Below are 27,270 nucleotides of genomic sequence, written 5' to 3'. Positions count from 1 at the left end.
CATCGATCGACAGCTCCGATTCGCGACTGTGTTATCTCACGTCGTCCGAGGTAAGTGCATGTATGCTCTCTAGCCGATGACAAATGCGAACAATTGCTTCGAAGTCCGAACTTACCTTAAGCGAGGTTACAAAAGTAACCTGATTACAATTATTCAATAGCATCCGATTTTTGATGAATGGCGATGCATAACAATCCGAAAATTAGTCTATAATCTCAAAATCCGAAAATATATACATTCAGGTCCATGAAATATGGCTATCAATGATGATTCCAATGATTATAATATTTTTAACTGCAGCTGATTAAATCATCAATCCGAAATGTAACTCGCAGACCGGGAAATTGAACCCGATATAAAATCGCACGATGGAAAAATTAAAACATGATTCACATTATTATTTATTTTCGGTTACCTATCTGTGCGAGTATTGAGTGAGCATATCTGTGAATATAATTTACAACCAACCCTTGAATGTTAATATGGTTATATAATATAAACTTCATTTTTCTGTCATAGGAGTATAAACTATTTGTAAGCAAAATTATTATCGATAATGGGTGAAACTCAAACTGGTTTTTCGCATTTAATTTCTCTCAATGAAGAATAATTTCTGAAATACAGGTCCCTACTACAATGACTGCCCTAAAACAAAACACTTGGTTTTAAAATATTAAGTGTCTAAATAACAAATCGAATGAACATCTTTCGACATGATTAAAAGAAAACAAAGTCCATGTGTAAACACTTCAAGTGAATACAATGCGACCCAGAATACATCTCCGTAACCACCATTGGGACGCCTTTTTATCTCTCGATCGGAGCAAACAGAGATTACATCACCATTGGCCAGTAAGCCCACCACTCGCAACGAGGTTTATACCTTCGTTTCAAAATCACGATGACACTGCTTCTGCTTCCTTCCAACTCGACCAATGCCGCCCACTCGGACCAATCAATGAAATGAAACATTGCAAATCCCAGTTGTTACTCTGCCAGTGTGCATCGTTAACTGGGAAATCCTGACCCTCTTCCCCCAACGCCGTACTTTCTCTATTCACTTGGCAACTAGTGTGCTAGTTCTGCAATAAATTTTATTTTGTATACATTTCGTTTTACCCATTTATCGGAGTCTCGAAGTAAATTATCGAACGATGGGTCTTCCTTGCCGATCGAAGCAGGGCTTCAGACAAACTACATGGGAGCATCGTTTCCAGTTAAACTTATTTGCGGAAAGAACCAGCATGGTGCCACTGGAGAAACGAAGAATTTCCTCTGAATACCATTCATTAAAATTACTTCGAATGATTCCTCTCCCTCCACCACCAAATACACAGTCGACTGTTCGTCACACTTTCGTTTCTGTGCTTCCTCACCGCCTAGTTAAACTAGAATGTGATTATATCTGTAGGAAGCCGGCGAATGTTTCTTTCCTAATCCCCATTTTATTGCCTGTGAAGAATACTACGTTTGGCCACTATTTCTCTATCTCTAGCTTGTATCTTTTGCTGCTGTGTGCACCGTAACCTGCGGTGAGTTTATTGCTCTAAAACCAACAGAACAAGTTCGGTTCCTCCTTCTGTATTAATAGTTGATCAAGCGTTATGTCGTTGTTCATTTGTGTTTCAACACAGGACGACGAGCTGTTCGGTACGTGTTAACTGGTGTTCAAATTGAAAGCTATTAAGTGCCCCGTTTGTATCCATGGCCATGGGCATTTCCAGCGAATGAAGATGGGATGGTGGGACGTATTCGTTCTCGGTAATGGAAGAAAAAATAGAAATTGAATGGATGATTCACAGTTCGATAGACTAGATTTCCCTAATGACATTATGCAACTTGTTTTCTTTGGAAGAGGTTTTCGTTTTAGTTTGAGGTTGAAGGATTCAGTAGAAGATGTGGGGGAACATATCTCAGAACGCCACCTCAGGGTAAAAGATTTTTGCAGTACGTCAGCTAATTGTAGTTTGATTTACGCTACATACATTGAAAACATTTCTTCTCCTTATTCAAATAGTTGTGTATGTAAATCATTATTTATAAAAAAAATAAAATAAGTAATATAATGTCCCACGATTTTATTTTAGTCTTATCAGTGCCCTAGACTAATGAAGAAGAGGTGTGATAACTGCTAACTGCTATTTGCCTAATTATTTTCTCGCTTTTAGTACAATGTTATGTTTAATCACAATGAAACCGTTTAACTTAAAAAGTTTTTTTATTTATTTTATTTTCTAGTTTTTAGTACATTATCTGTTTCATTACAATATTTCTCTACGATCTGCCATTCCATGCCAAACCGATATAGTGGTTCTCAGATTTTCGTCAAAAGTGGTAGTTTTGTTCTTTATCGCAAATCATTAGACCCGTTTTTTTATTTTTATTTTTTTTTTTTTTTGTTAAGTTGACCATTTCCATTTTAGGATGGTCCGAAAAATCATTTTTTTCCCATTTTTTTCCACTACAAAAAATCATAACTGGACTGATTCAGATGATCGACACATAAAATTAAAGCTAGCTAGTCTTGTTTGAAAAAATATTACACTCCGAATGAAAATGGATTTCGTAATTATTGATTATATTTGTTTTTTATAGCTTACATCATTTCGGGACCAAGGGCGCCATATTTTTTTACATTTTTTCCTAAAAGCTGAGGTTTTGTCACATAATATATCCGAATACCAGAGAGAGGTGTTATTTTTCGTTTTTATGTTATGATTTTTCAAAGTTAACAAGTTCTCAGTTTTCGTTCAATATTTATATGTGACTAGACTGGATGTATGTGACTATAATTCAATTAATTGGCAAGTGTGTTTTTTCTTTAAAAAAAGGCTAGCTAGTGGGTGTACAATAAAACCATTATACTGTATTCTATTAGTCAATTCATTTCATTTGATACCGACATTGAGTGGATTGGAAAAAAATACATAGTGTTTTCTCCAAGTCAAGTTCGTTCGTTTAATACACATATCTCAATCAACATTTTTTTGAGATAATATGGAACCAGCTATTTTGTGGCGGCGGCCAAATTGGATTTTTCGAGAACATGGGATATGCAGTGTTAAAATGACACCAGAGATAAAGATGTTTTATAAATTCGGTCAGATCCTATTGGTCAAATTTCTATTAATGTGGGGCAACCCTACAGACATACACATACAAACAGTTCAAGCTAAATAAAACCGTTTAATAAAGTAATTTGCTATTTTGTGATTGCGGCCATCTTGGATTTGGATTTTTCATGATCTACTGTGATCTTCTATTCAAGCCCTAGCCTTCTATTAACCCTTTTCCGTCGTTTGTCTGCTCTCAGCCACCACAGCAAGGAATCATACTAAATACTTTTTTCAATGATGTATTAGTTTTTTTTAACGATAATTAATGTCTATACGACTTTTTCACGAATGCATACGAAGTTTCTATGAATAATAGGTAACGGTACTCGGCATACAATAAATATATTATTAGTGTGGGAGAACAAGAGGGTTTCCTACAAAGGATATTAGTTCCGACCGCAAAGGGTGCATGAGATATAAAGAAAATATGTAGTCCGCCATTTGTTAGTGGCAGCCATCTTGGATTTACATGTTTCATGAATAAGTGTGTTCTACCAGTCAAGCCTTTTATTTGACACCCATATTAATGGGGTTTTGACATCATTTGTAGTTCGCCATTTGTTAGTGGCAGCCATCTTGGATTTACATGTTTCATGAATAAGTGTATTCTACTAGTCAAGTCCTCGCATTTGATACCCATATTAATGAGGATTTGAGAAAATATGTATTCCGCCATTTTGTAGTGGTGGCCATCTTGGAGTTGCATTTTTCATAAATAACCGTGTTCTACTAGTCAAGCTTTTCATTTGATATCCGTAATTATAGGGTTTTGAGAAAATATGTAGTCCTCTATTTTGTAGTGGCAGCCATCTTGGATTTAGTTTTTTCATAAATAACCGTGTTTTTCTAGTCAAGCCCTTTCATTTGATACTCATATCAATAAGGTTTTGAGAAAATATATAGTCCGCCATTTTGTAGCGGCAGCCATCCTGGATTTGTATTTTTTTATAAATAACTGTGTTCTACTAGTGAAGCCCTTTCATTTGATACCCTTATTGGTGGAGTTTTGAAAAAAAAAATATATATATATATATATATATGGCACCATTTTGTGGTGGCGACTAATTTGGATTTGCATTTTTCATAAACAACTGTATTTCACTAGTCAACCCTTTCATTTGATACCTATATTGATGGAGTTTTGGATAACCCATATTGATAAGCCGCGGAAGAACATGCGACCAGGTCGTCCAGCTTACACTGTATATCAGAGCGCCGTGTCGATGCTATGCAATGTCATCTGCAAAAGCAAAGTTGTTGAGGTGCTCCATCCTAAAAGGCTCCCAAAGGAGCCCACGGTTCGGTTCACGATCGATAGTGCCCACCATGATTTCGTCGATAACGATAAGAAATAGTTGTGGTGAAAGTAAACAGCGCCAGCCGCAACTCGGATTGGATCAGACAAGACTCCGTTGTGCAAGATTCTGCATGCAAAGGCCTCGTACTGCGCTGATACTAGGATAACTAGTTCATCCGAAATTCCCCTGCTTCTCAGGGCGCTCCAGAGGTTATCGTGGTTGAGGCGGTCGAAAGTTTTCTCATAATCAATGAACACCAGGTGAAGGGATTCCTGGAATTCATCGATCTGCTCGATAATGATGCGCAACGTAGCAATGTGGTCGTCACAGGCTCTACCAGTTCTTAGTCCCACTTGTTTACCACTTCGAATATTATTTTAGAATGCGTCGAAAATTTTGAAATAACGTTTTAGTTTTTTTTTACAACTTTACAATTTTACAATTTAGAACTGGTAGGCCAGGCCTGGTAAACTGATAGAGCATAATATGGATATCGCTACCAGACAGTATCTGAAATGAGGATTTTCGCAGGCTTCTCAGTTTAAAAGTACCTTTTAGGGAAACATAATCCAGTCTGCACAACGACAAGCGAGTACAAAAGTACTCAAAACCAAGAAATACCCCCGACTTGACTATAATGGCAAGCGGATTCCCCCAGGCACATTAATTTCGAAGTCCGTGTTAGGGAAACACAAAAATACCCTCGACTTGCTCGTAGATTTGCGAAGCGGATTTCCGCAGATACATCGATTTTGAAGTCTGTGTTGGGGAATTCGTAAATCAGGCCAATCAAAACTTGGCAGTTACGGCGTTTAGATAACGCTTGGCATTTTACAGTTATTCAATTGTTCATCTCATGAAAAATAACATTTTATCAATTGTGATAGACGCGTAGAAATATTTCCTATCAATTGGTGCAAACATCTTTCCGATCTATTAGGAAATGTTCGAGTTATAAGCATTCGAAATACGGTTAGGGTTAGCACACAAATCGGCAGAACAAATGTATGCGAAAAAGAAATTCTTTCAGTTTTCATGAATTTAAACCGTTTAGACATAGGCGAATTGTAATGTATAGCATATCAAACAAATCTTAGAGAATTTCCGATTCGATTGGTATGCAAATCATAAGAATTCGTTCACATAGTTATTAACGTTTACTTTTTTTCATAAAAGCGTGACCTGTTTTCTGATTTGGCACCGTTCCTGAAAGACGTATTCTACGTCAAAAACAAAAATGTTTTATTTGGATCAAAGCAACAAATGAACTGTATACAGAATTCATTGTGTTTTTTCATAACTGCTTTGCGATTTACAGCGTGATCATTATTTATTGGAACATTCATTATCAAAACAAAAAGGAAATTCAATCCAAGAAATCGAAAACCAGATCCAAAAATCGATTTTTCTTTCCGATAGTTTTGCCTACTACACCTACACACATTAAGTTAAAAGTGTGTATGTGTGTGTGTGTAGAATATTGAGAACTAGGAACTTGAATCTTTAAAATTATGTATATCCCATCTAAATGCGTTGATTTTTTACGAAGTTACAGCCTCTCAAAAATCACATAAAATTCTAAATCGTACTCTGCACCCCAAGCTTTTTTGTTATTCGATCCACCATGGTCAAATTTTCAAAGCGCTAAAATACGTGTAAGTCAATCATTCAAAAACGCTCCCCACGTGGCATACGGGGTATCTTTTTCGTTTTCTTTTTCACCTCCGATTTGAGAACAAATATCAAATAAGCCCTGCAGCGGTACATATTTCATCCACAACACACTATCGATCTTCCAAAGCGATTTCCCTCTTAATCTTCGCAACGGGCAAACCCTCTTTGTCCTCTCAATACGGTAGCGAAATAAGATTTGACGGATGCCCGGAGTGAAAGCAGTATTTTTTGTGCGGCTTCATATACTTTTTTCCTATGGATAGAATGATGCCTGATGGTTAGCTACGGCTGTTTCTGCAAAGTTTTGGATGCATTCTTTAAAGTATTCAATTTTTTCGTCTCCGCATATATTCAAGTCCTGTCCGTTGCTACTTTGGATGCTCGTTCTGTTTGAGGAGCACAATTTCGACCAATCGGAACGTGGGATTTTCGTTCAGATAATGTTTGACTTTATGTCAAGATTCATGTTTGTTTATCACGTTGAGCCCCGATTTTTTCTTGCTGCGCATACAACTAAGAATAGTAATGTGGCGAAAACTGATGGTAGCTCGTTTTTTATTCATCGACTAGCTGACCTGGCAAACTTCGTCCCGCCCAAAATTGTTTTTTTGACGTAGAAATACGTCTTTCATTAAGGGTGCCAACTAACTATTTTTGTCGCGAACGCATTTTGACGAGTTACACACCAAACGAATCTAAAATTCCCTAAGATTCGTTTTTTATACTATATATTACAATCCTCAGGTGTGTAAGCGGTTTAAATTGATGAAAACTAGAAGCTTTTCCATTTTCCCATACATTTGTCATTTGTGAGCTTCCCTACCCATGCCGTAAATAACGAGAAACTTATCGGCGCTCAACGAAGGGGAAAAATTTATTGTCTTCGTGAACAAAGAAAAGAAGAAGAAAAAGAACGAAGGGGAATATTTGCCTAGAGAATAAATATTGGATCTCGCTGAGGCAAATTTTCAGTATCGCTCGAGATAAGAAGTAATGAACATCGCTTGTTCTTCCTTGTTTTGCGTCATCACATGTCTTCTATACTACTATACAATTGTATGGGGAATCATCAAACTAAGCTATCATCGGCTCACCAAGAAAATAATTGTTCAGGAATTTTGTGTGTGATTTGGTTTCGAGTGACAGTAACAAAAGTATCTCAGCTAATCGAGACCGGAAATATAAATAGAGAGGGCTTCTGTTGAGAAGAGCACGAAGTGGAGGACTTGAACAAAATAACAGCGTAGTTCTACGTCAACAATGTGGTCGTGTCTTGGACACAACCTCCTATATTTTTGTTAAAAAAAAAGTCACATGAGGGTTATGTCCGAGACACGACCGCATAGTTGACGTAGGATTCCGTTAGGCTATCTGTTAATTTTGGATATGTTTGAAGAATTACATCGTTAAACTCTTTGATAATGATTTGGTGACCAAACGACCCGTTCTCGAGCGGGAACACACCATTTCGACCAATCAGATGTGGTTATTTCCGTTAGGATAGGGGTCGAAATTTTTCAATAGTTCGATAGTTAGTTTCATGACATATATTATTATCTTCAATATAAAAAATTGTTTTGGAGTGGCGAAATCGATTGACGCAAAAATTTCATCAATCCATCATGAAATGACTGAGCAATATGCGTTTGAAATTGGACAATTTTCACGATGTGCTCGATTTTCGATTTTCAATTTATACCCCAACATGTTCCCGAAAGACGTAATCCTACGTCAATACCTTCAAACATTTACTTTTTCTTACTAACCGCAAGTTCATGAGTCCAATCGCAGAACTGTTCATTGATTGATCTTCTAATCGACCCCGTTGAATTTACCTTTTACTGAAAAATTCCTAGTATTTCTACCAAAACTCACAATTATAATATCAGATTATTTTCAGACACAATTCTCGTTCAAGATTTTTCAACCACTTGCAAATAACATGTTCCTCCGTTACATGGAATAAATGTTTGATACAGAAAATATGATAGTAGAGAGGGGGAGGAGTATCTAACGACCATAGAATCATTTATTGCACCCTAAACCCTCCAGATACCTAATTTGGTTGCATTTTCTTAATCAATTCTCGAGTAATGTAGAAATTTGTGTTTCATTTGTATGGCAGTCCCTCTTAGAGAAGGGGAGGGGTCTCAAACTATCATGAAAACCTTCCTCGGCCCCAAAAACCCCTACATACCAATTTTTATGTTGATCGGTTCAGTAGTTTCCGAGTCCATAAGAATCAGACGGACAGACAGAAATCAATTTTCATATATATAGATTTTGGGTGACCGATTTTTTTTTTGCAGACATCTGGGGAACATTTGTTTACCCAGAATTTGAATCCATCAGGAAATGAATGAGCAATAAATGCTGAAAATTGGACAATTTTCGCGATGCGATCGATTTTCCGTTTTTAATTTGAACCCCCAAAATGTTCTTGAAAAAAGTAATTCTACGTAAAAAAAAGATCAGATCATAGAAAATAGAATTTACAATTTGGCTCCCTCAGGCGTATGTAACTGAACCTGTGAAAAAAAAACAATTTATAAAAGAAAATGTTTTGAAGAGTGACTTTTTCATCGACTACGCGGGTAGTTTAACCGTACGAAGCTAACGGTTTGAAAAAGAAGTTCATGAATAGATGCAAAAACAGTTTGCTTCTGATATTGAACATTTCATCTCGTCAAATTTATCTTCAACCATAAAGGTGGCTTGTTCATTAGATTCACACCTAATAGCATCCAACCTATAAGTGCTCACAATACAACATTTTCGCAGCGACAGCTCGGTCGTCGCTGAGGGTTTCCGTCGATTGTATCCTCGAAATCACTGGAAGTGCACTTGAGCGACGTTGCTATTTCCGGAGCACGCTCTATCATAAAAATAAAATCAAACGCGTACTCGAAGCCACTCGAGAGCTGTGCGATAGCGCGCTTTAAAAATATTCTTTTCATCTCAAACTCCAAACGTAGCACCGGCAGTAGCGTTATCAGCTAGACGCAACACAGGTTTCCGTCCACTGACCTCCACCCCTCCCCGCACTTTCTAAGCCCTAGATATCTAACAATACGGCTACCGTGGAAACGTGACCCCTCCAGGTCAACTGGAATATTCAACAGTATACAGTTTCTGGAGTGCCTTTTCGAATGACTTTTTCCTTTCTTTGGTGGTTCGGCAAATGTCATTGTTCAGCTCATCCATCGAATCGAGTCCGGCATCGCTTCGAGCAGCGTTTTATTGAACGGAATGAAAAGTCCTCCTCTAGAACCAGACAGATCCACTACAACTTTAAATCGCCTCAAAAGGCGATTCTTTTTCCAGACGCTTGATCGAGTAAAAGATAACGGGACTGGCCGGGTATGGAAGTAAAAAGTGCCCCCAAACCAAACCACCCGCTCTATGGAAAATATTGTATAGGGTAGTAAATAAAATAAGAAATGACAATTTTCTTAAACCCCTATGAGGTTCAACGTAGGATCTATGGTAAAAAAACGCACTTTTCAATGGTTTTTACGTCATTCTCGATAGCTACGAGATACAAATTTAAAAAAATACTGAAAGTGCTTCTTACTATGGTGTATCAAGAAACATTATTAATAACATTTCAACAGAAATTAAAGTACTAAAAACGTCTTGAAATATTGATTACTTTAAGATTTAGAGATTTAGAGACTACTACTCTAATTCATATTTAAATGTGTTTCTGTGTGTAAATATACAGCCATTCCATGCCAAACCGATATAGTGGTTCTCAGATTTTCGTGAAAAGTGGTAGTTTTGTTCTTAATCATCTTTTTCTTCCTTTTTTTTCCAAAAATAACTTTTTTTCAAAAATTCATAACTTTTGAACTACTAGACCGATTCAGATGATCGATGTATCAAATTAAAGCCAATCACCTTTTTCGAAAAAATACTTGATCTGCAGAGAATTCGAATTCTGTTCTCGTTATTATTGAATGTATTTGTTTTTTATTGTTTTCTTTGTCTTGAGACCGAGGGCGCTATATTTTTTATATTTTTTTCTGAAAAGCACAGGATTATTCCATAACATATGATCGGTGTTGAGTCAGACCGAACCATGTGACATTTTTATGATTTCGAGAAATCGAGTTTAAAGTTTGTTGCTATAAAGGGTTTTCATTAAGCGTTCAAAACAACTTCGATAGGTTATTTCTGCTGTGATTTTCCAAATTCCTGCGTGATTTTCCATCTGATGAATGTGGGATGTAACTTACAAAATGTTTAACCTAATGCAATCAATAACTCGAAATTTTTCATTTCGCGACTTGATTCGCTTTGACTTAACACCGACCATAATATTCAAAATTACCGAGCATATATTTTTCGAAATTTACCGATGGTTCGAAAAATCAAATTTTTCCTCTTTTTCACAACACAAAAATTCACAACTTTTAATCTACTGGACCGATTCAGATGATCGACAAATAAAATTAAAGCTGGATTTTGATTTTGTAATTATTTATTGTATTAGTTTTTTATAGTTTACATTGTTTCGGGACTAAGGATGCTGCATTTTTTTATTTTTTTTTCTTGAAAGCTGAGCTTTTTTTACATAGCATATCCAAAAACCAGAGATGTGTTATTTTTCGTTTTTAAGTTATGATTTTTCAAAGTTAACATGTTTTTAGTCTTCGTTCAATATTTCTATGCGACAAGACTAGATGTATGCGACTAGAATTCAATAAATTGGCAAATGTGCCATTTAAAAAAAAAAAAAGTCTAGCTAGTTGGCTATAATTTGATATATTGATCATCTGAATTCAAAAGTAGTAAAAAACTACGTTTTTGACTATAGCTTCTATAGTGAACCATATAGGGATTCAAGAAAAAAAAACTAATTTGATACCTTATACGAGGGTCGTTCAAAAAATGAGTTTCAGTGCCTCGGAAATCGCGGGAAAATAAAGTAAAAAATAAAAATAAAGGGGATTTTTCGTCAATGAAATTTCTTCCGGCTTGCATTGTGGTCACACGTATTCTAGAACTTGCCATTCCAGAAAACATTGAAGGCGTTTCATCAGGCATAGAAATCTCAACTAAGTACTACTAATCCAAATTACGCAAGTAATACCTACAATGAGAAGGCCAAAGTTCCACTGGGAACGTTAGTGCCATCCAAGAAGAAGACTGGTTAAATTTCTATTCAAATATGTTCGTATGTCATTTTTGATATTTGTGATTTTTTTTCAGAAAATTTCGAGAACTGCGCGACCCGAAAATATCAAATAACTTAAAAAAAATCTATTTTGTTCATTTTCTAATATTTTGTTACTATCCTAAAACCTATAACTGTATTGTATCCGTGTGATCGTGAAAAGTGCCTCTCTTATCTTTTATGAAAAATGTAGTACGAGGGTCGTTCCCGCGATTTCCGAGGCACTGAAACTCATTTTTTGAACGACCCTCGTATAAGGTATCAAATTAGTTTTTTTTTCTTGAATCCCTATATGGTTCACTATAAAAGCTATAGTCAAAAACGTAGTTTTTCTTTTTTCAAGCAATACTCAATAAGCTTGGAAATGAAAATTCGATAAAATACCCAAATTACGTCTATGATGGTGTACCACGACAAATTATTTTTTTTATAGAAAATAATTTTTTTAAATTAAACAATTTTTTGGTATTTCGAAATTTTTGATTTATTCTATTTTTAGATCCATTAAAACATAATTTTAATTTAAATTTTGGAATTATTAAATTTAGTTTTGGGACACAGTACTGCTGCATTCGTACTTGTTTTTTTTTATATTCACTATTTTAAGGCAATTCTTGAATACAGCTATAAACAGATTTTGTGTTGGAAAAAGTATACTGATTCAGAAGGGATATATTTTGACAGCGATACTATAAATTTAGATGTTAAATAAAGCATTTTCTTTAAAAACACAAATTCCCAGTATAAATTTGACAGAATGTATTACATATTTAGTGAACATAGAGTTGTGAAATCAAAACTCGAAACATAGAGTATTCCCAATTGTGATAGTAGAGCGGTGAAAATTGTGAGATAATAAACATTTAAAATACCAAATGTTATATAACACCTAAACACGGACGAATGTAACAAAATTTGTAAAAAATAATACTTAATTATTTTCTACAATCTAACCAAAAAAATCACAGGCCCGGACTGCATGAGCATCTCCCAACAAAGCTTCCGTATCTTTGCCAAAAGACTGAAGAGAAGTAACAGCAGCTTGCAGTAAATGAATTATTTTAAAATGTTTTCCTAATTTTCACCGTCTGCAATTTTTTTTATATTTTTATGAAATCGATGATTAATAAAATCATAAATTTAAATTCATGAGACTAAACATATCAAAACTTGTTCTATTTATATAATTATCCAATTTTGTATAAAAACAATTCGAAATGCAAAAAAAAAAGACTTTTCGATGGTAATTTTATCATAGTAAGATACTATGAATATTAGAGTCCCAATGGATGTATGGGAAAAAGGTGTCCCTCGAATTTTCAAAGCGAACTTGATCAAAAAAGTCGACTCCCACGAAAAACTACCCTATGCAAAATATCAGCTCAATCGGACTTAATTTACTGGTGTCGCACAGCGGTCAAAGTTTGAGTTTTTTTTTAAAACCGAAAGATCACGCAAGGGGAGGGGAGGAAATCGGGGTTTTCGAAAAAAACCCAAATGTCTTGAAATTGCATGAAACGTCGAAATATACTGTCATCTCGGATTTTTTTTTTTGTCAAAAGTCGACACTCTGGGTCGTTTTTTCGGAATACGAGGCAAAACGTAAGGTTTTGGGTGCCAAAAAAATCATCATATCGATTCTTCATACAGGACTCCCTACGAAATGTTGATTTGCACGATAAAATACCCTCTGCAGAATATTAGCTCATACGGATTTCATTTACTATTATCACAACTCTCCAAATTTTAGTTTTCTGAAAATCGAAAAATCACCCAAGGTCACGTTTTCCATGTTTTCTTATAAAGCACACGTTCAGGGTCCAATCGCAGTATTGTTCATTGATTGATCTTCTAATCTACCCTTTGAAATTATTTTTTACTATAAAAAATCAGCACTTCTACCAAAACTCGACATTATAATATCAGATTATTTTCAGACACAATTCTCGTGCAAGATTTTTCATCCATTTGCAAATAACATGTTTCTCCGTTACATAGAATAAATGTTTGATACAGAAAAAATGATAGAATGAACACAGCTCCAAATCGGACAATTCTTTTCTCGAATTTTGCTCTTATCAACACATTCGGCGATCCATTTTTATTTATGTAGATGAAAGACGATATAGGAGTACGTTTTATCACATTAAAATCCATTTCCACTTTCGAACGAACATCAATTTCGTTACCGCAAACATCAAATGGAATAACAACGATCCCAAATTTGGCTCCATTTGCTTTATTAGTTCCCGAGTTATTCAGCGCACTCCCCCTCCTCTCCCTATAGAAAGAGGGAGGAGTGTCAAACCACTTAAGAAACGTTTCTTGCCTCCGAAAACCTTTACATGTCAAATTTGGTTACATTTGCTTGATTAGTTTTCGAGAGATACAGACATTTGTGTTTCAATTCTATGACAGACACCCTCCCCCAAGCCCCAAGCTTAATTCTCGAGCAATGTAGAAATGTATGTTTCATTTGTATGGCAGACCCCCCTCCCCCCCTTAGAGAGGGGGGAATGTTCTCAAACTATCATAAGAACCTTCCCCGGCACCAAAAACCCCTGCATACCAATTTTCATGTCGATTAGTTGAGCAATTTCCTAGTCTATAAGAATCAAACAAACAGATAGACAGACAGACAGAAATCCATTCTTATAGATATAGATTTTCACACCGCGCAATTCTCGAAACATTCTGGAAAAAGATCTCCAATATCAACACATTGATTAAACACACAAAGAAATAAATATACATATTTAAATATAAACTGAACCTGTAATGGGTCTCAAAATTCTAAAAAAATTCTAAATATAGAAATATAATTTTGTTGTACCGCGCAACACTGCTAAAATTCTCAAAAGAAATCACACATATCTGGAAAAGGTGCAGAATCAAATTTGAATACGATTTAAAGTAGTGGTAAATTTCTATATCTTCAAAAAAATACAATATTTCAAGAATTATTTTAGTACTTAAATTTTTGATGAAAAATGTTTTTGATAACATTTGATAAAGGCTTGACTAGTAGAATATAGATATTCATGAAAAATGCAAATATTATCAATATTTCAAAGAGATAGTAAGATGCACTTTCAGTTTTTTTTCAAATTTGTATCGAAAATGTCGTGCAAATTATTCAAGAAAAATGGCAATCCAAAATGGTCGCCACTACAAGATGGCGCCATATTTTTTTTCAAAACCTCATCAATATGGGTATCAAATGAAAGAGCTTGACTAGTAAAATACAGTTATTGTTGAAAAATATAAATCCAAGATGGCGGTCACTACAAAATGGCGGATTACATATTTTCTCAAAACCCCATCAATATGGGTACCAAACGAAAGAGATTAACTAGTAGAACACGGTTATTCATGAAAAATGCAAATTCAAAATTTTGAAGAAATTGATGAATGGTTTTGTTGTAAAGGAATATTCTAATGATACAGATAATGAACTAAAAACCTAAAAATAAAATAATTAAAAAAACACTTTTTAAGTTCAACGGTTTCATTATGATTAAACATAATAACAATACAGATGATGTACTACAAGCTAGAAAATAATTAGTCAAGCAGCAGTCAGTAATTATCACACCCCTTTCTTCATCAATCAAGGACATCGATGAGACTAAAATAAAATCGTGGGGCATGTAACGAAACAACTAACGGTAGGTAATGGAAATCTGACGTGGCCCATTTTGGATTTGCCTTTTTCGTAAATAACTGTGTTCTAATAGTCAAGCCCTTTCATTTGATACACATTTTGATGAAGTTTTGAAAAAAAAAATATACGGCACCATTTTGTTTTGGCGGCCATTTTGGATTTGTATTTTTCATTAATAACTGTATTTTACTAGTCAATTCCTTTCGTTTGATACCCATATTGATGGAGTTCTAAGAAAATATGTACTCCACCATTTTGTAGCGACTGCCATCTTGGATTTACATTTTTCATCTATAATTGTATTCCTTTAATCAAGCCCTTCCATTTGATACTCATAGTGATAAAATTTGGAAAAAAATATATATATTAGGCTGTCAAAAAAGTCCTGCGGTATTTTTTTAAAATTTTCATTTGTTCATAAAATTAGTTACAATCATCTGTTTTAAGTCAAATATGCGCCGTTTTGTTCGATGACTTGTTCCCAACGAGATGCCAACTTCATAATACCCCTGTTATAGAAGCTCGCTTCCTTATTGGCAAAAAACTCGGATAGCCAATTTTCACAGGCCTCTTTTGTGGCTAACTTCTGACTACCTAGCTCGTTCGCCATGGACAAAAACAGGTGGTAGTCACTTGGTGCAAGGTCCAGACTATACGGCGGATGCAAAAGAACCTCCCATCCGAGCTCCCGGAGCTTCTGGCGCGTCACCAAAGAAGTGTGTGGCCTGGCGTTGTCCTGATGGAAGACAATGCGGCCTCTATTTATCAAAGATGGCCTCTTCTTCATGAGTGCTACCTTCAAGCGGTCCAGTTGTTGGCAATACAGGTCCGAATTGAGCGTTTGGCCATAGGGAAGCAGCTCATAATAGATTATTCCTTGACAATCCCACCAAACACACAGCAGAACCTTCCTGGCCGTTAATGAGGGCTTGGCCACCATCTGAGCCGCTTCAGCGGGCTTTAACCACGACCGTTTGTGCTACACGTTGTCGTAAGTGACCCACTTCTCATCGCCAGTCACCATCCGCTTCAGAAACGGGTCGATTTTATTGCGATTCAGCAGCGATTCACATGCGTCGATACGGTCAAAGATGTTTTTTTGCGTCAACATGTGTGGCACCCATACATCGAGCTTCTTTGTGAATCCAAGCTTCTTCGAATGGTTAATAACGGTTTGATGACTTATCCCCAGCTCTTGGCCGATGCTACTATGCCGGTCTTTCTCGGCTAATTCAGCGATTTTGTCGCAATTTTCGACGACAGGCCTTCCGGAGCGTGGCGCATCTTCGACGACCTCTACACCAGAACGAAAACGTTGAAACCATCGTTTTGCGGTGGAAATGGAAACTGTATCGGGTCCATTTTTTTATCCCATTTATTTATTTTAGGCTCATTAGCATTTTAGCTGTAACAGAGCCAAATTTTAATCGTGTACATGTCACATGGTTATCATATCTTTAATTAGTACATTACACAGTTGCCATTCGCCAGTATTCATTCTATACCATTACATATGGTACATTTACACAGTAGCCATTTTAGGCGTAATAGTTTTCTATCTGTTCTTCCATTATCCAGTTAGACCGGACAGCGGAGACAGTTGATTGATCATTGTTGAGTTGTTTATAGAACAGCAGCCCGATGTGTCTTGCAGAGCAGAGCAGTTGTATGGATGAATCGATCTTATTTCGACCGTGGATCGATCTCCATCGCTGATGAATGTTGCGTGGACGTAGCTATTCTGTAACAACACAAAGATGGTCAATGAGGGTCCTGAGTTTTGAACTCACGATCGATCGCTTACTAAGCGAACGCGCAACCAATGTGGCTACGGAGACCCCCTGTATCGGGTCCATAAACTGCACAAATTTTATTGGCAGCTTGAGATGCATTTTTGCCTTTGTCATAGTAGTAATGTAAAATATGTCGGATTTTCTCTTTATCAAAATAAATATATCCATATTTGCGACACTATAACTCACGAACGACTTAACCAAACAAAACACTGTCAAAGACTATATTATAGAGCGCAAAAATACCTTTCCAACAAGCTATAGTATGACTCGATACAATGAATACAACTAGAACTACGCGCTTACAACGACACCTCGCGGAAATACCGCAGGACTTTTTTGACAGCCTAATATAATCGACCCCCTCCTGTATACCGAAAAATTTTGCGGTTTCCCGAATCGAAAATTTTTGCTCCATACTTCACACTCCATACTAAGGCTTCTTACATACCCTTATGCAACTCTTTCAATTAGAAATTTAATCATCAACTTTTGACCGTCCGGATTTAAAATCATTTTCTGAATGTGCTTTTTATTCCGGACATTGGTTTGTGAAATTCACATTGATTTTTGATTTTTAACATTTTTTTTTGTTGACAGATAGGTACCATGTTTGACACTAAACTAAATTGACACAATAGTACCTATCAGTAACATCAATTCAACATGCAAAAAATGTCATGGTTTTGGCATAATATTGAATATAATGAAAAAGAGTCCGGATAAAAAAGCGTCCGGATTCAGAAGCATCACTGTATATTCATATTGTTCGAGAATGTTTGGATTTTAAGTTTACATTCTACCCTGAAGAAAACGGCTCTTTCTAATCCTATCATTCTTTCACCACACTGAGGACAAATCAACGACGACTGTAAGGCGACTCACACCCAGACCCTATCTATCTAAGACATCAACAAATGGCACTTCCGGAAATCTCAACGATATCGACATTGAACCCAAATCAGATGAGGGAGGAGGATGTCACGCCAAACGTAGAACCAGCGACGCCCTCGCGAACGCTGACCCAATTGATCCAATCAAAGATAGAGAGCGATTGCTTTTCGCATTATCGTGCACCGTAAAATCCGCAGTTCGCGAACTAACGAAAAAGCTCAGCTCGTCGGCTTCCTATCGTAGCGTTCAGTGCCGAAGGCAATAATTAAGAAACCATTACTCTTCATATTTACACAGTTGGATAATTAATTTAATACAATACGAGGAAAGTTTTCAGCCAAAAATTCATTTAATTTTCATTTTATGGTAATCAAATTACTGCCAAAGTTTCCGTTCCGATGCTTTTGAAAATGATGATAGATAATGTTCGGGCTGACGGATGCTGTGTCCGGATTTAATCGCAGTTTGGCGATGGGAGAAAATGGGGCACAGAATCGCGATACCGGTTGTGGAGTGATGCGATTAGTATGCATTTATAACAAATTTTCCGGGGATCCCCCGACAATGTAATTCCAATGCGCTTTTTTTGTCAGTAGGTTTCGGATACAAGATTACATGCATTAGTACTTTAACTTCTGTTACAGATCCATTTGGGTTTGACTTCAACACTCCTACTTACACATTTTCAGCTATTATGTAAGTTGCGAGATCATATTTAATGTGCCTTAAAATTTGTGCTGGACGTGTGTACCCAAATTCAAAGCCATTGTTCCTTAAATGTTCATGTTCATAACAGCAACAGAACATAAATTTCATATTCCGAATGGCACTCTATTTATCGCCTTATTTACACCTCAAATTGCAAACGAGTTCTAATTGATCCAAAATTTACATAATAGCAATCTGTGTGAACTCCACCCTAACCTAAACACAAACACACCCCCACTCCCTTCCCACCCTGAAAGCAGCAAACTTTCCGATCGTCACATCTGTGCGGCCACCGGCAGCGTTTCTTCATTCGTGAGAAACATTCATCACGTGAATGCCAAAGTTCTTCCTGCAAAGTGAAAATTGCAAATAGTCCCTCCTGCCAGTCCAAAATCAGCCCTCCCCCCACCCACCATCGACGGGGATCGGAAAGTATTTTCTCGTCATCAGCCAATTTGATTGCTGCTCCCATTTCCTACAGACGGTTCTATCTAGCCAGTCGCCACGCTGGCATCTATTTCCGTCCTATAGGTCGAACAAAAACATCGCTCCCTGAAAATTGGCTTCCAAACAATGCCACACACCCTCCCCAACTCTCTCTCTCTCAGAGTTGCCTTTCGGGAGGTGGCGGTGGAAAACAAGCGAATGGCGGCCGAATGAAACACACTCAATAACAACAACAACAACGGGAAACTTTTGTTTTTCCCTCGCTCAATGTAATTGGAGCCGATTCGACTTCTGATGGGGTTTGGGGTTTGGGTTCGGGTTTGGTGGCTTCGGCTCCTCTCTCCACAGGAGCAGGGGAACTATCCCGGGGAATAGGTCGATTTTCGGGCGAGAAAAACAATAAACGATGGATTGGTTTTCGGGAGCAATTAAAAGTTTTGAACAATTTAACAACTTCCTTCGGGCGGGCGGCACCACATCGGCATCGGCTAGGCTTCCCCCCACCAGCTGGTACTTCCCATCGCACAATTATGTAGTGATAAGCGTCTCTTTTGGTGGCTGGATGTGGATGGTCGGGGAGAAATTATCGAAAATATTACCCAAATTATGGTTCGTCGTTTTGTAGGGGATGCGAACTTTGAGTGGTCGCATATTTCGTGAGGTATTTTGTTCGAAAATAGTACTGTGTACACGGAGACATACTTTTGAAGTTTTCTACCAGCTATTAACAGAAATGACTAGAATGCATTGGTTTTGCTGGTTTAAAGTTCGCTAGCCAAATAGGGATTTTGTCCCATATTGTCATCGAGTTGAATATGAAAATACAAAACTAATCAACTGAACCTCAAATTACCAACGGAAAGTAACTTCAATGTTGTGACAAAGATGTATGGTATGATGTCTTTAGCATTAAACAATATTTACAGACATTTGTTACATTAATAACATCTCGTTTAGATGCATGAAAGTTTCCACAAACGTCAATTTGAAGAAAATTACTTTCCGGGTACCTTTTTGTGTTAGTTTTGAATTGGCGGGTACCGTTTAGGTAACCTGTACGTTATCAACTGGGTGCAGTGACATATTCCTTTTCAAGTCTATTATATTTTTTTCAACTCTGGCTGAAGCTTCTTCTATACGGCAACCCACTTTTCCTTTGTGTCTTCCTCAGATCAGACCTCATTGGGAATACTTCCGTAGTGCCTGCTTCATAAAACCCAGTATTTTTCGATGGGCCTTAGTTCCGATGCGTTGAGCGGTTCATGTCCTTGGGTACGATAGTGACCCCGTTGGCTTCGTACAACTCCAGTACATTCTTTGAATAGTGGTACAAAACTAGATGTCGCCAGAATATCGTAGGGCCCTTGTGTTGCTCCAACAGAGAGAGCAGACGCTTCTGTAGGCACCCCTTGAGGTAGATCTGCTCATTTACAGTCCCGGTAGCAACGAACGGCGCACTCCGCTTGCCAAATCATGTAGGGTAAATGATCTTGGTTTGTCCGATTTGGGGTGTTTTTACGCAATTTGTAAATGCAAATCGATTATTCTTCTAAAATCACGTCGATACGAGTTTGGGTTTGTTGAAAAGCCCCAAGTCTCTAGTTTCTAATACTACCATAAGGCGTTGAAATTATTCAAATTTTTATGATTTTCAACGATTTTCCTCAAAGAGAAATTATGATCATGGTTTGACCACCTCTGATCATGGATTGTCCAAAAAATTATAGTTTGTCCGATTTTAGAAATCACCATTTTTGAATGAAAACATTCAAATTCTTAAGTAGATGTTGCATTTATCTTTGCTTGAGTTTACTGTCATCATATTGATCCACTCATAATTTAGGATTTCTTCAGAATATTGCCTTTTCTTTGGCATTTTTAAAGTGTTACCCTCAATACACTCAACACAGAGAAACTTTATTTCTGCTATGCGCAAAGGACACAATAAACAAACTGCAGCGCGCCAAGCGGTTACCATAGAAAACATGTGGACAAAACAACATTATTGAATTGGACAACTCATGATCATAATTGAGTACATCACATTGCGTTAATTAAATGGTCTAGCTATGTAAATCTAATACAAATGGTGTGTATGCATGATGTTTACAATATTTGTAAGTCCACGTGCGAAAAATCCAGAAAAGGTCTGAATACGTGCCAAATAATCATCTGGCGATCGATTAAAAGTTGGCTCGAATGAGGGGCGCATTGACACCAATAGATGGTGCATTTTATAATCCTTTATAATTCTTTTATGATATTCATCCGGAATATCAAACTTGTGCTGGGCCGTGAAGAACAGTAACCCCGGAAGCTGCTGGAACTCCGCTTTGACTTAAGTCTCATCATCGAATCATCGCGGAAAGGAAATGAACGACACAACCGGTTATTTTGCTAGTGATATCAGTCTAATGTTATTATATTTTTTTTTGAGGGGAATAAACATATATCGTGTAGAAATATTACCAGATATGGCTAAAAGAATGGAGGAAATTATTAGAGCAACAAAACCGTAAGTTTCTATATCAATCCCTCCTCCTAAAACTAAGAAAATTAATTCGACTGCCAAAGCAGTGCTGACTGAAAATAAATTGTCGTTCAAGGGATCAATCACACGACTCACCATTGACTACTAGATTCCGAGTTGCTTTTCGATGTCCAAATGAGAGAGATGAGGATTTTTTAGGGGCTTAGTTACCGTTCGGCAATTCGCGGTGACGCAATTTTTTCCAATTTTCGAAAAACTGACAGCGACAAAAATACAGTGTAAACAATACACTCTAAACTATTTCTGCCCAAATTTTCAAACGAAAATACCCAAGGTGTAATTTTCTATAGCATTTTATTGCATGATTCAATTTGATGTGGGACGCCCTTTATGTGATCGTGTATAGTATGTATAAGTATGTATAAGTATAAGTATGAACAAAAAACAGTAGCTTATTTGAGTAGTAACCGATAAATAGCACCATCACATTTGAAGGACTCTATGTGTTCCTTTCAAATATCTCTGTTTTAGATGATGATGATGATGACCCACCTCATACCCCTACAAAGGTTTGAACAGTTCGATTTATCTTATAGATAGTATTTATGTTTGCATTAAAATTAAGAGACCAGCATTCTAAAACAAAAACAAATACGAACTGACTCTGTTGCAGGCATGAATTTCTACTAATCGAACATTATAAATAGGCGAAAACTGTATAAAAACAATGTTTCTATTCGTATCGACATTGACATAATCATAGTCTCAATTTCAGGTCAAAAGCTTTCCCAAGGCATGTCAAGAAAATTTCCAACCCGGGAAGATCTTTGACTGATTGGGAGTTTAACCTAATATCTAAAAGTGTCAACTTAGAACATACTAGAGATCTGCCACTATTCAGAAATACTAGATATAACCATCTTATAAAAAGATAGTTTACGACAATTCTGAATGAGCTATCCCCATTCCAGTTTCCACCTCAGACCCCATATAAAATTTCATTGTGTATCAGTGTTCTGCTAGTGTTCACTATCAACATAGTCAAGACCTACCAAACGCGCGAGGCTCAAACTTTCGTAGGCAACGCTCGTTATTATTTTCTACAATACACCCATACCTCGCTTTACGGCCTAGATACGTTCCTAGGTCGCTAAGAAAAAGCCGTATATCAAATCAATTACTTCAATACGAATCCATACAAACTCTATCGCATCGGTTCCAAGCTTGTTCAACGAAATGCCGTATAAATAGCGGCCGTATAGCGAGGTATGGCTGTATACATTAACAAAGAAAAAAAAACATCATCATCATCAGTACGAACATGGTATTTTTTTCTTGGAAATGAATTTTGTAAATGTCAAACAATTATAAATATAAATAAATTATTAAGCAAAAATGTTATTGTAATCTGTTTACAAAACAGATTTTACGTGTGAAATACACATTTGCTTAAACTCTGCCATTGTTGCCGCACGTTTTGTGTCTCTGGGCATCGAATTGAAAAAAATTATATCTTTATACAACAACGATTTCTGTGACCTACTAAACATAAAGTTGGGTGTTCTAGCATCATTCGCGTTTCTTGTATTGTATCTATGAACATCACTTGCTCTTTCAATTCGATCACACAAATATCGAGGTAGCATACCGTTTAAAATTTTAAAGATGAATACCATTGTCAAGTAATAAATTCTCCGCTTCACAGATAGCCACTGCAGCGCGTCCAACATCAAACTAGAAGAAGTGTATCTACTACATCTTAAAATCAAACGCATTACCTTATTTTGCAAATACTGCAATCTTGTCAATTGTGTATTGTTTGCAAGGAATAGGATCGACAAGCAAAAATCTAGATGCGGTGAAATCAAAGAATTGTACAATTTTATTTTACTGCTTACTGTCAGCTCTTTCTTCAAATGACACAAAACGCCGTACTTCTTCTTGATGACATTGTTAATGTGAGACTTAGAAGTTCAATTATCATCAATGATAACTCCTGAGTATTTTATATCTTTAACACGTTCTATTGTCTCACCGTCTATTTCGAAATTAACCTCACTACTGGAGTTTGCTGCAGGAAAGAGCATGTATTTTGTTTTGCCAACATTTAACTTAAATTGCTTAAATTTGAGCCATTGAGCCAGAGAACGCAAATCTTCGTCTATGTGTTCCTCGGTTTCTTTTACATCCTTAGCTGCGAAGAACAGGACAGTATCATCCGCGAACAAATTAATGTCACAGTATCGTAAAACTCGTCGCAGATCATTTATATATAAAATGAACTAAATGGGCCCTAAAACACTTCCCTGTGACACCCCGAGTGAGTTACCAATGGGATCGGAAACAGAATCGTCGAAACGAGTCTTTTGAGTTCTCTCGCACAAATAGCTCTCAAACCATTTGTACGCCATTCTTACAATTCCAATGCGCTGCAATGTTTGTAACAACAAGGGCCTAGAAATTGTTTCAAATGCGCGTTTAAAATCCAGAAATATCGCAAATATAGAATCCTGTTCGCAGAGATTCATTTACCAGGTCGAGCAGATCGTGTCCAATGACACGAAAACAATCTTGAACATTATCAGTACCAGCCGATTTTTTTAATGATAAAGTCACGACCGCATAGTTGACGTAGGATTCCGTTAGGCTGTCTGTTGATTTTGAATATGTTTGAAGAATTACATCGTTAAACTCTTTGATAATAACTTAGTGGCCCTGAAAAGGACAATTTTGTATGGTTGCTGAGTATTGTTTGTTCACTCCACCAGTGTTTACCGAGTGATGATGACAGATGATTGAACTAACAACACCTAATACTATATGTAGAGCATATAGGAAATCACTTTGTCGAAGATTTCTTCACTTTTCCAATTTTTTTCACCGCTTAAACCGAACGACCCGTTCTCGAGCGGGAACTAAAAATAGAAATAAATCGTTGGTCTTTTTAACAAGTCATTTTAACACAACTGCTACCATATACAATTTTACAATTACACTTGTTCTAAATTTTTCACAATACACTATCGGTCATTAATATGAAATTTCACGAAGTTTGAATGTCTCTGTTAGGGAACACATTTCGGTGGGGACAAAAGCTCACCCTACTTTCATGTATTTTCAATGTCAATTTCCCCCAGACAGCTTGGTTTTGATGTCTCTGTTAAGGAACCCCAATCCCAACTTTCATGTATTTGCAATGCTTATGTCCCCCAGGAAGCTTGGTTTTGATGACTCTGTTAGGGAACCGCCGCATGTGTCCTCAATTTCGTCCAATCAGAAGTGGGTATTTCCGTTAGGATAGGGGTTAAGGTTTTTCAATTGTTCGATGGTTAATTTCATGACATATATTATGTTATTCAATATAAAAAAATGTTATGGAGTGCCGAAATCGATTGACGTAAAAATTTTATCAATCCATCATGAAATGACTGAGCAATAAGCGTTTGTAATTGGACAATTTTCACGATGTGCTTGATTTTTGATTTTCAATTTGTACCCCAATATGTTCCCAAAGAAATCCTACGTCAAAACAAATACCTTTCAAATCAGTAGATGTGATAAGTGAAAAACAATCTAGTCTGCACTTGATAATAATCGGCTGTATTATTTCGACGGGTTCACTAACCAACTCAATACTTTGGTAGATCAGTAGAACACTATAAATGAAATAGCTGTTAAATTTGTCTGCAATTATACGGTCTGACTGTTCTTCTGACCCTTCGAAAACAATGGAACGCGGTATACTATTTTTAAAATTTAATAATGTGTTTAATATTTTCCATAGTCCTTTGCTATTATTTTGATGTTCATCGATTTTCCTCTGTAGATGTGAAGATGTGAATATAATCTAGTCTTTTTCAAGTCCTGTGAATATATATGAATATAGAGAGGAACGTTCCCAAGCGATGCGTATACTGACAGAAAAGACCCGTTGATTACAGGAAAATAAATTGTCACTAATTTAATTTCAAAACAAGGAAATGAAGCATTTCAAAACAATGAAATGAAGCTGTCAGGTTTATGTGGGACTGTAATTGTTCGAAAAAGTTGTCTTTTGATTTCAGTTTTTAACGTGGGACCTCGCTTTCATTTCTGTTCCGGGATGTAAGTCAAATGTTCCGAAAACGAGAGTGATACGTTGAAGGTACAAGGTTTTTAGCCAGTGTTGCCACATTTTTATCTGTACCAAAAAGGTAAAAGATCTTCCTCATCTGTACTTTTGCTTCAAAAAATCTGTAACAAAACTCTGTACCATCGGTAATATGCATCGCAAAGAAAAATCATGAAGTATGAAAAAATACCCATTTATTTACTAGAAAATATTATATTCACTTACTAACTTTGACGGCGCCAGTGGTTGTATGGTTAGCGTAACAGCCTCACAATCCGATCGGCCTGGGTTCAATCCCAGCTGGCGTCGTTGGGATTTTCTGAGGCGAAAAATCTCTGGTTACGTCTTCCTTCGGAGCGGAAGTAAAAGAAGTTGGCCCGGCTCATGAGTTGTTGAGTCTGATAGGTAGGAACAGGTGGAGTCGCCTCCCTGATGTCGGTGATTGGCACTAAAGTGGCGGAAATAGGCCGACGAAAAATAAGCGAAGATAAAAAAAAAAAACTTACTAACTTTATGGGCCTGATCACGAACGTCACTTCACGGTGAAAACGAAGTGAATTGTATACAGCGTTATTACGGCTGCTACCGTGTGTGTAGAATCCGAAAGAATTCATCCGTCGTGACAACTTTGATGAACTCGGTGTTATTATGAATACCACGATACTGTCACGTCACGGGGAAAAACAAGTGTATCTGTCACTTGTGTTTTAGATGGTGAAAGCTAGTCACGCGGAATGGAGTAAGTTTAATTTCGGATTTATTTAGTTTTTGCTAATATTTTGAATCTTGTCTTGAATTTTTAAGAATGAAAAGATGAACAAACAGCTATTTACCCGCTTGGTGGCATTTTTAGAACGAAATCCTGACGTATCCAGAGGACTTAAATTTGTTTATTGGGATTCGATAAATGCACTATGGGATGTAATTGAGGACTAAAAATATAGCTCCCGTAGACCAATTGAAACATGGCGAAAGGTCTAATTTCGATTGTCCTAAATGAATAGAAATTTTTGTTTCTATTTTAAGGATTAGACTAACAGAAAGTTGCAATCCCTGCTTTTGGCAAATTGCGTGTAACTCATCAGATGTTCCATATGAAAATTATGCTTTTGACCAACGCTACTGACGTTTCTGTTTAAATAATTTTATCAAATCTCTTGTCCCGTATATCAAATTACCCGATAATGGGAAGGATAAGAGAATTAAACTTCAGAGTCCCATATGGGAGTAGCTCATACTGATCATGAGATGGATAAATTCGGGTTTAATCTGAGATATAGAAGATAGTATTATTCATCAAAATTGTAGAAACGGATCTTAAAAAATGATTCTAAAGTTGACCTATACTAAATACTTCTCACTACTCAAACGAGTAAGACAGAGCTGAGTACAAGAGTATGCGAGATATCGATTATTAAACTCATGATAGTCATATTTGATCTCTAGAGTAATTCATAGAAAGAGGAAATAAAATGGCATTCCCATATTTTCAACAACTACATTATTCAAGAGCAACCAAGTATTCCTCCTCATCTTTGATTCAGCGTTTGATTCAGCAAACTAACGCACCAAGCAAATGATTCATGGAATGAGTCCGAATAGTTGGATTGAAAAACCGAATCATCGAGGTATAATCGCAAACTTGTCATTTTAAAACATAGGCTCAATTAAATGGAATATTATCTCATACACTATTTAATTTTACCTGCATAACGTTCAAACGTCCGAAATTATGCAACCGACACGTACGTTCAAACGCCCGAAATTATGCAACTGACATGTCTCTAATAAACGGGAATGAACAGGAACTTCACGGAGTTTATTTTTACACGCAACTAGGGGAACCCGGAGAAAGAGTGCCACCTTAAGCTAATACGCGTTTTTGAATGCTCTTT

General features: G+C 36.7%; 1 protein-coding gene across 1 annotated transcript in view; it reads left to right on the top strand.

The window, feature by feature from the left end:
- LOC129769558 (protein still life, isoform SIF type 1) overlaps window positions 1-27,270 on the top strand; it is a 371,458-nt gene that overhangs the window by 45,182 nt on the left and 299,006 nt on the right. The window contains exon 12 of the mRNA XM_055771901.1: window positions 1-50. This exon is cut by the window's left edge and continues 95 nt beyond it. Within this exon, the coding sequence (XP_055627876.1) occupies window positions 1-50 (50 nt within the window). The remainder of the gene's footprint in view (window positions 51-27,270) is intronic.

The sequence above is a fragment of the Toxorhynchites rutilus genome, chromosome 2, assembly GCF_029784135.1.
Source record: "Toxorhynchites rutilus septentrionalis strain SRP chromosome 2, ASM2978413v1, whole genome shotgun sequence".
In the NCBI taxonomy this organism is placed as follows: domain Eukaryota; kingdom Metazoa; phylum Arthropoda; class Insecta; order Diptera; family Culicidae; genus Toxorhynchites; species Toxorhynchites rutilus.
The sequence above is the reverse complement of the archived record's forward strand: the minus strand, read 5'-3'. Positions and strand labels throughout refer to the sequence as shown.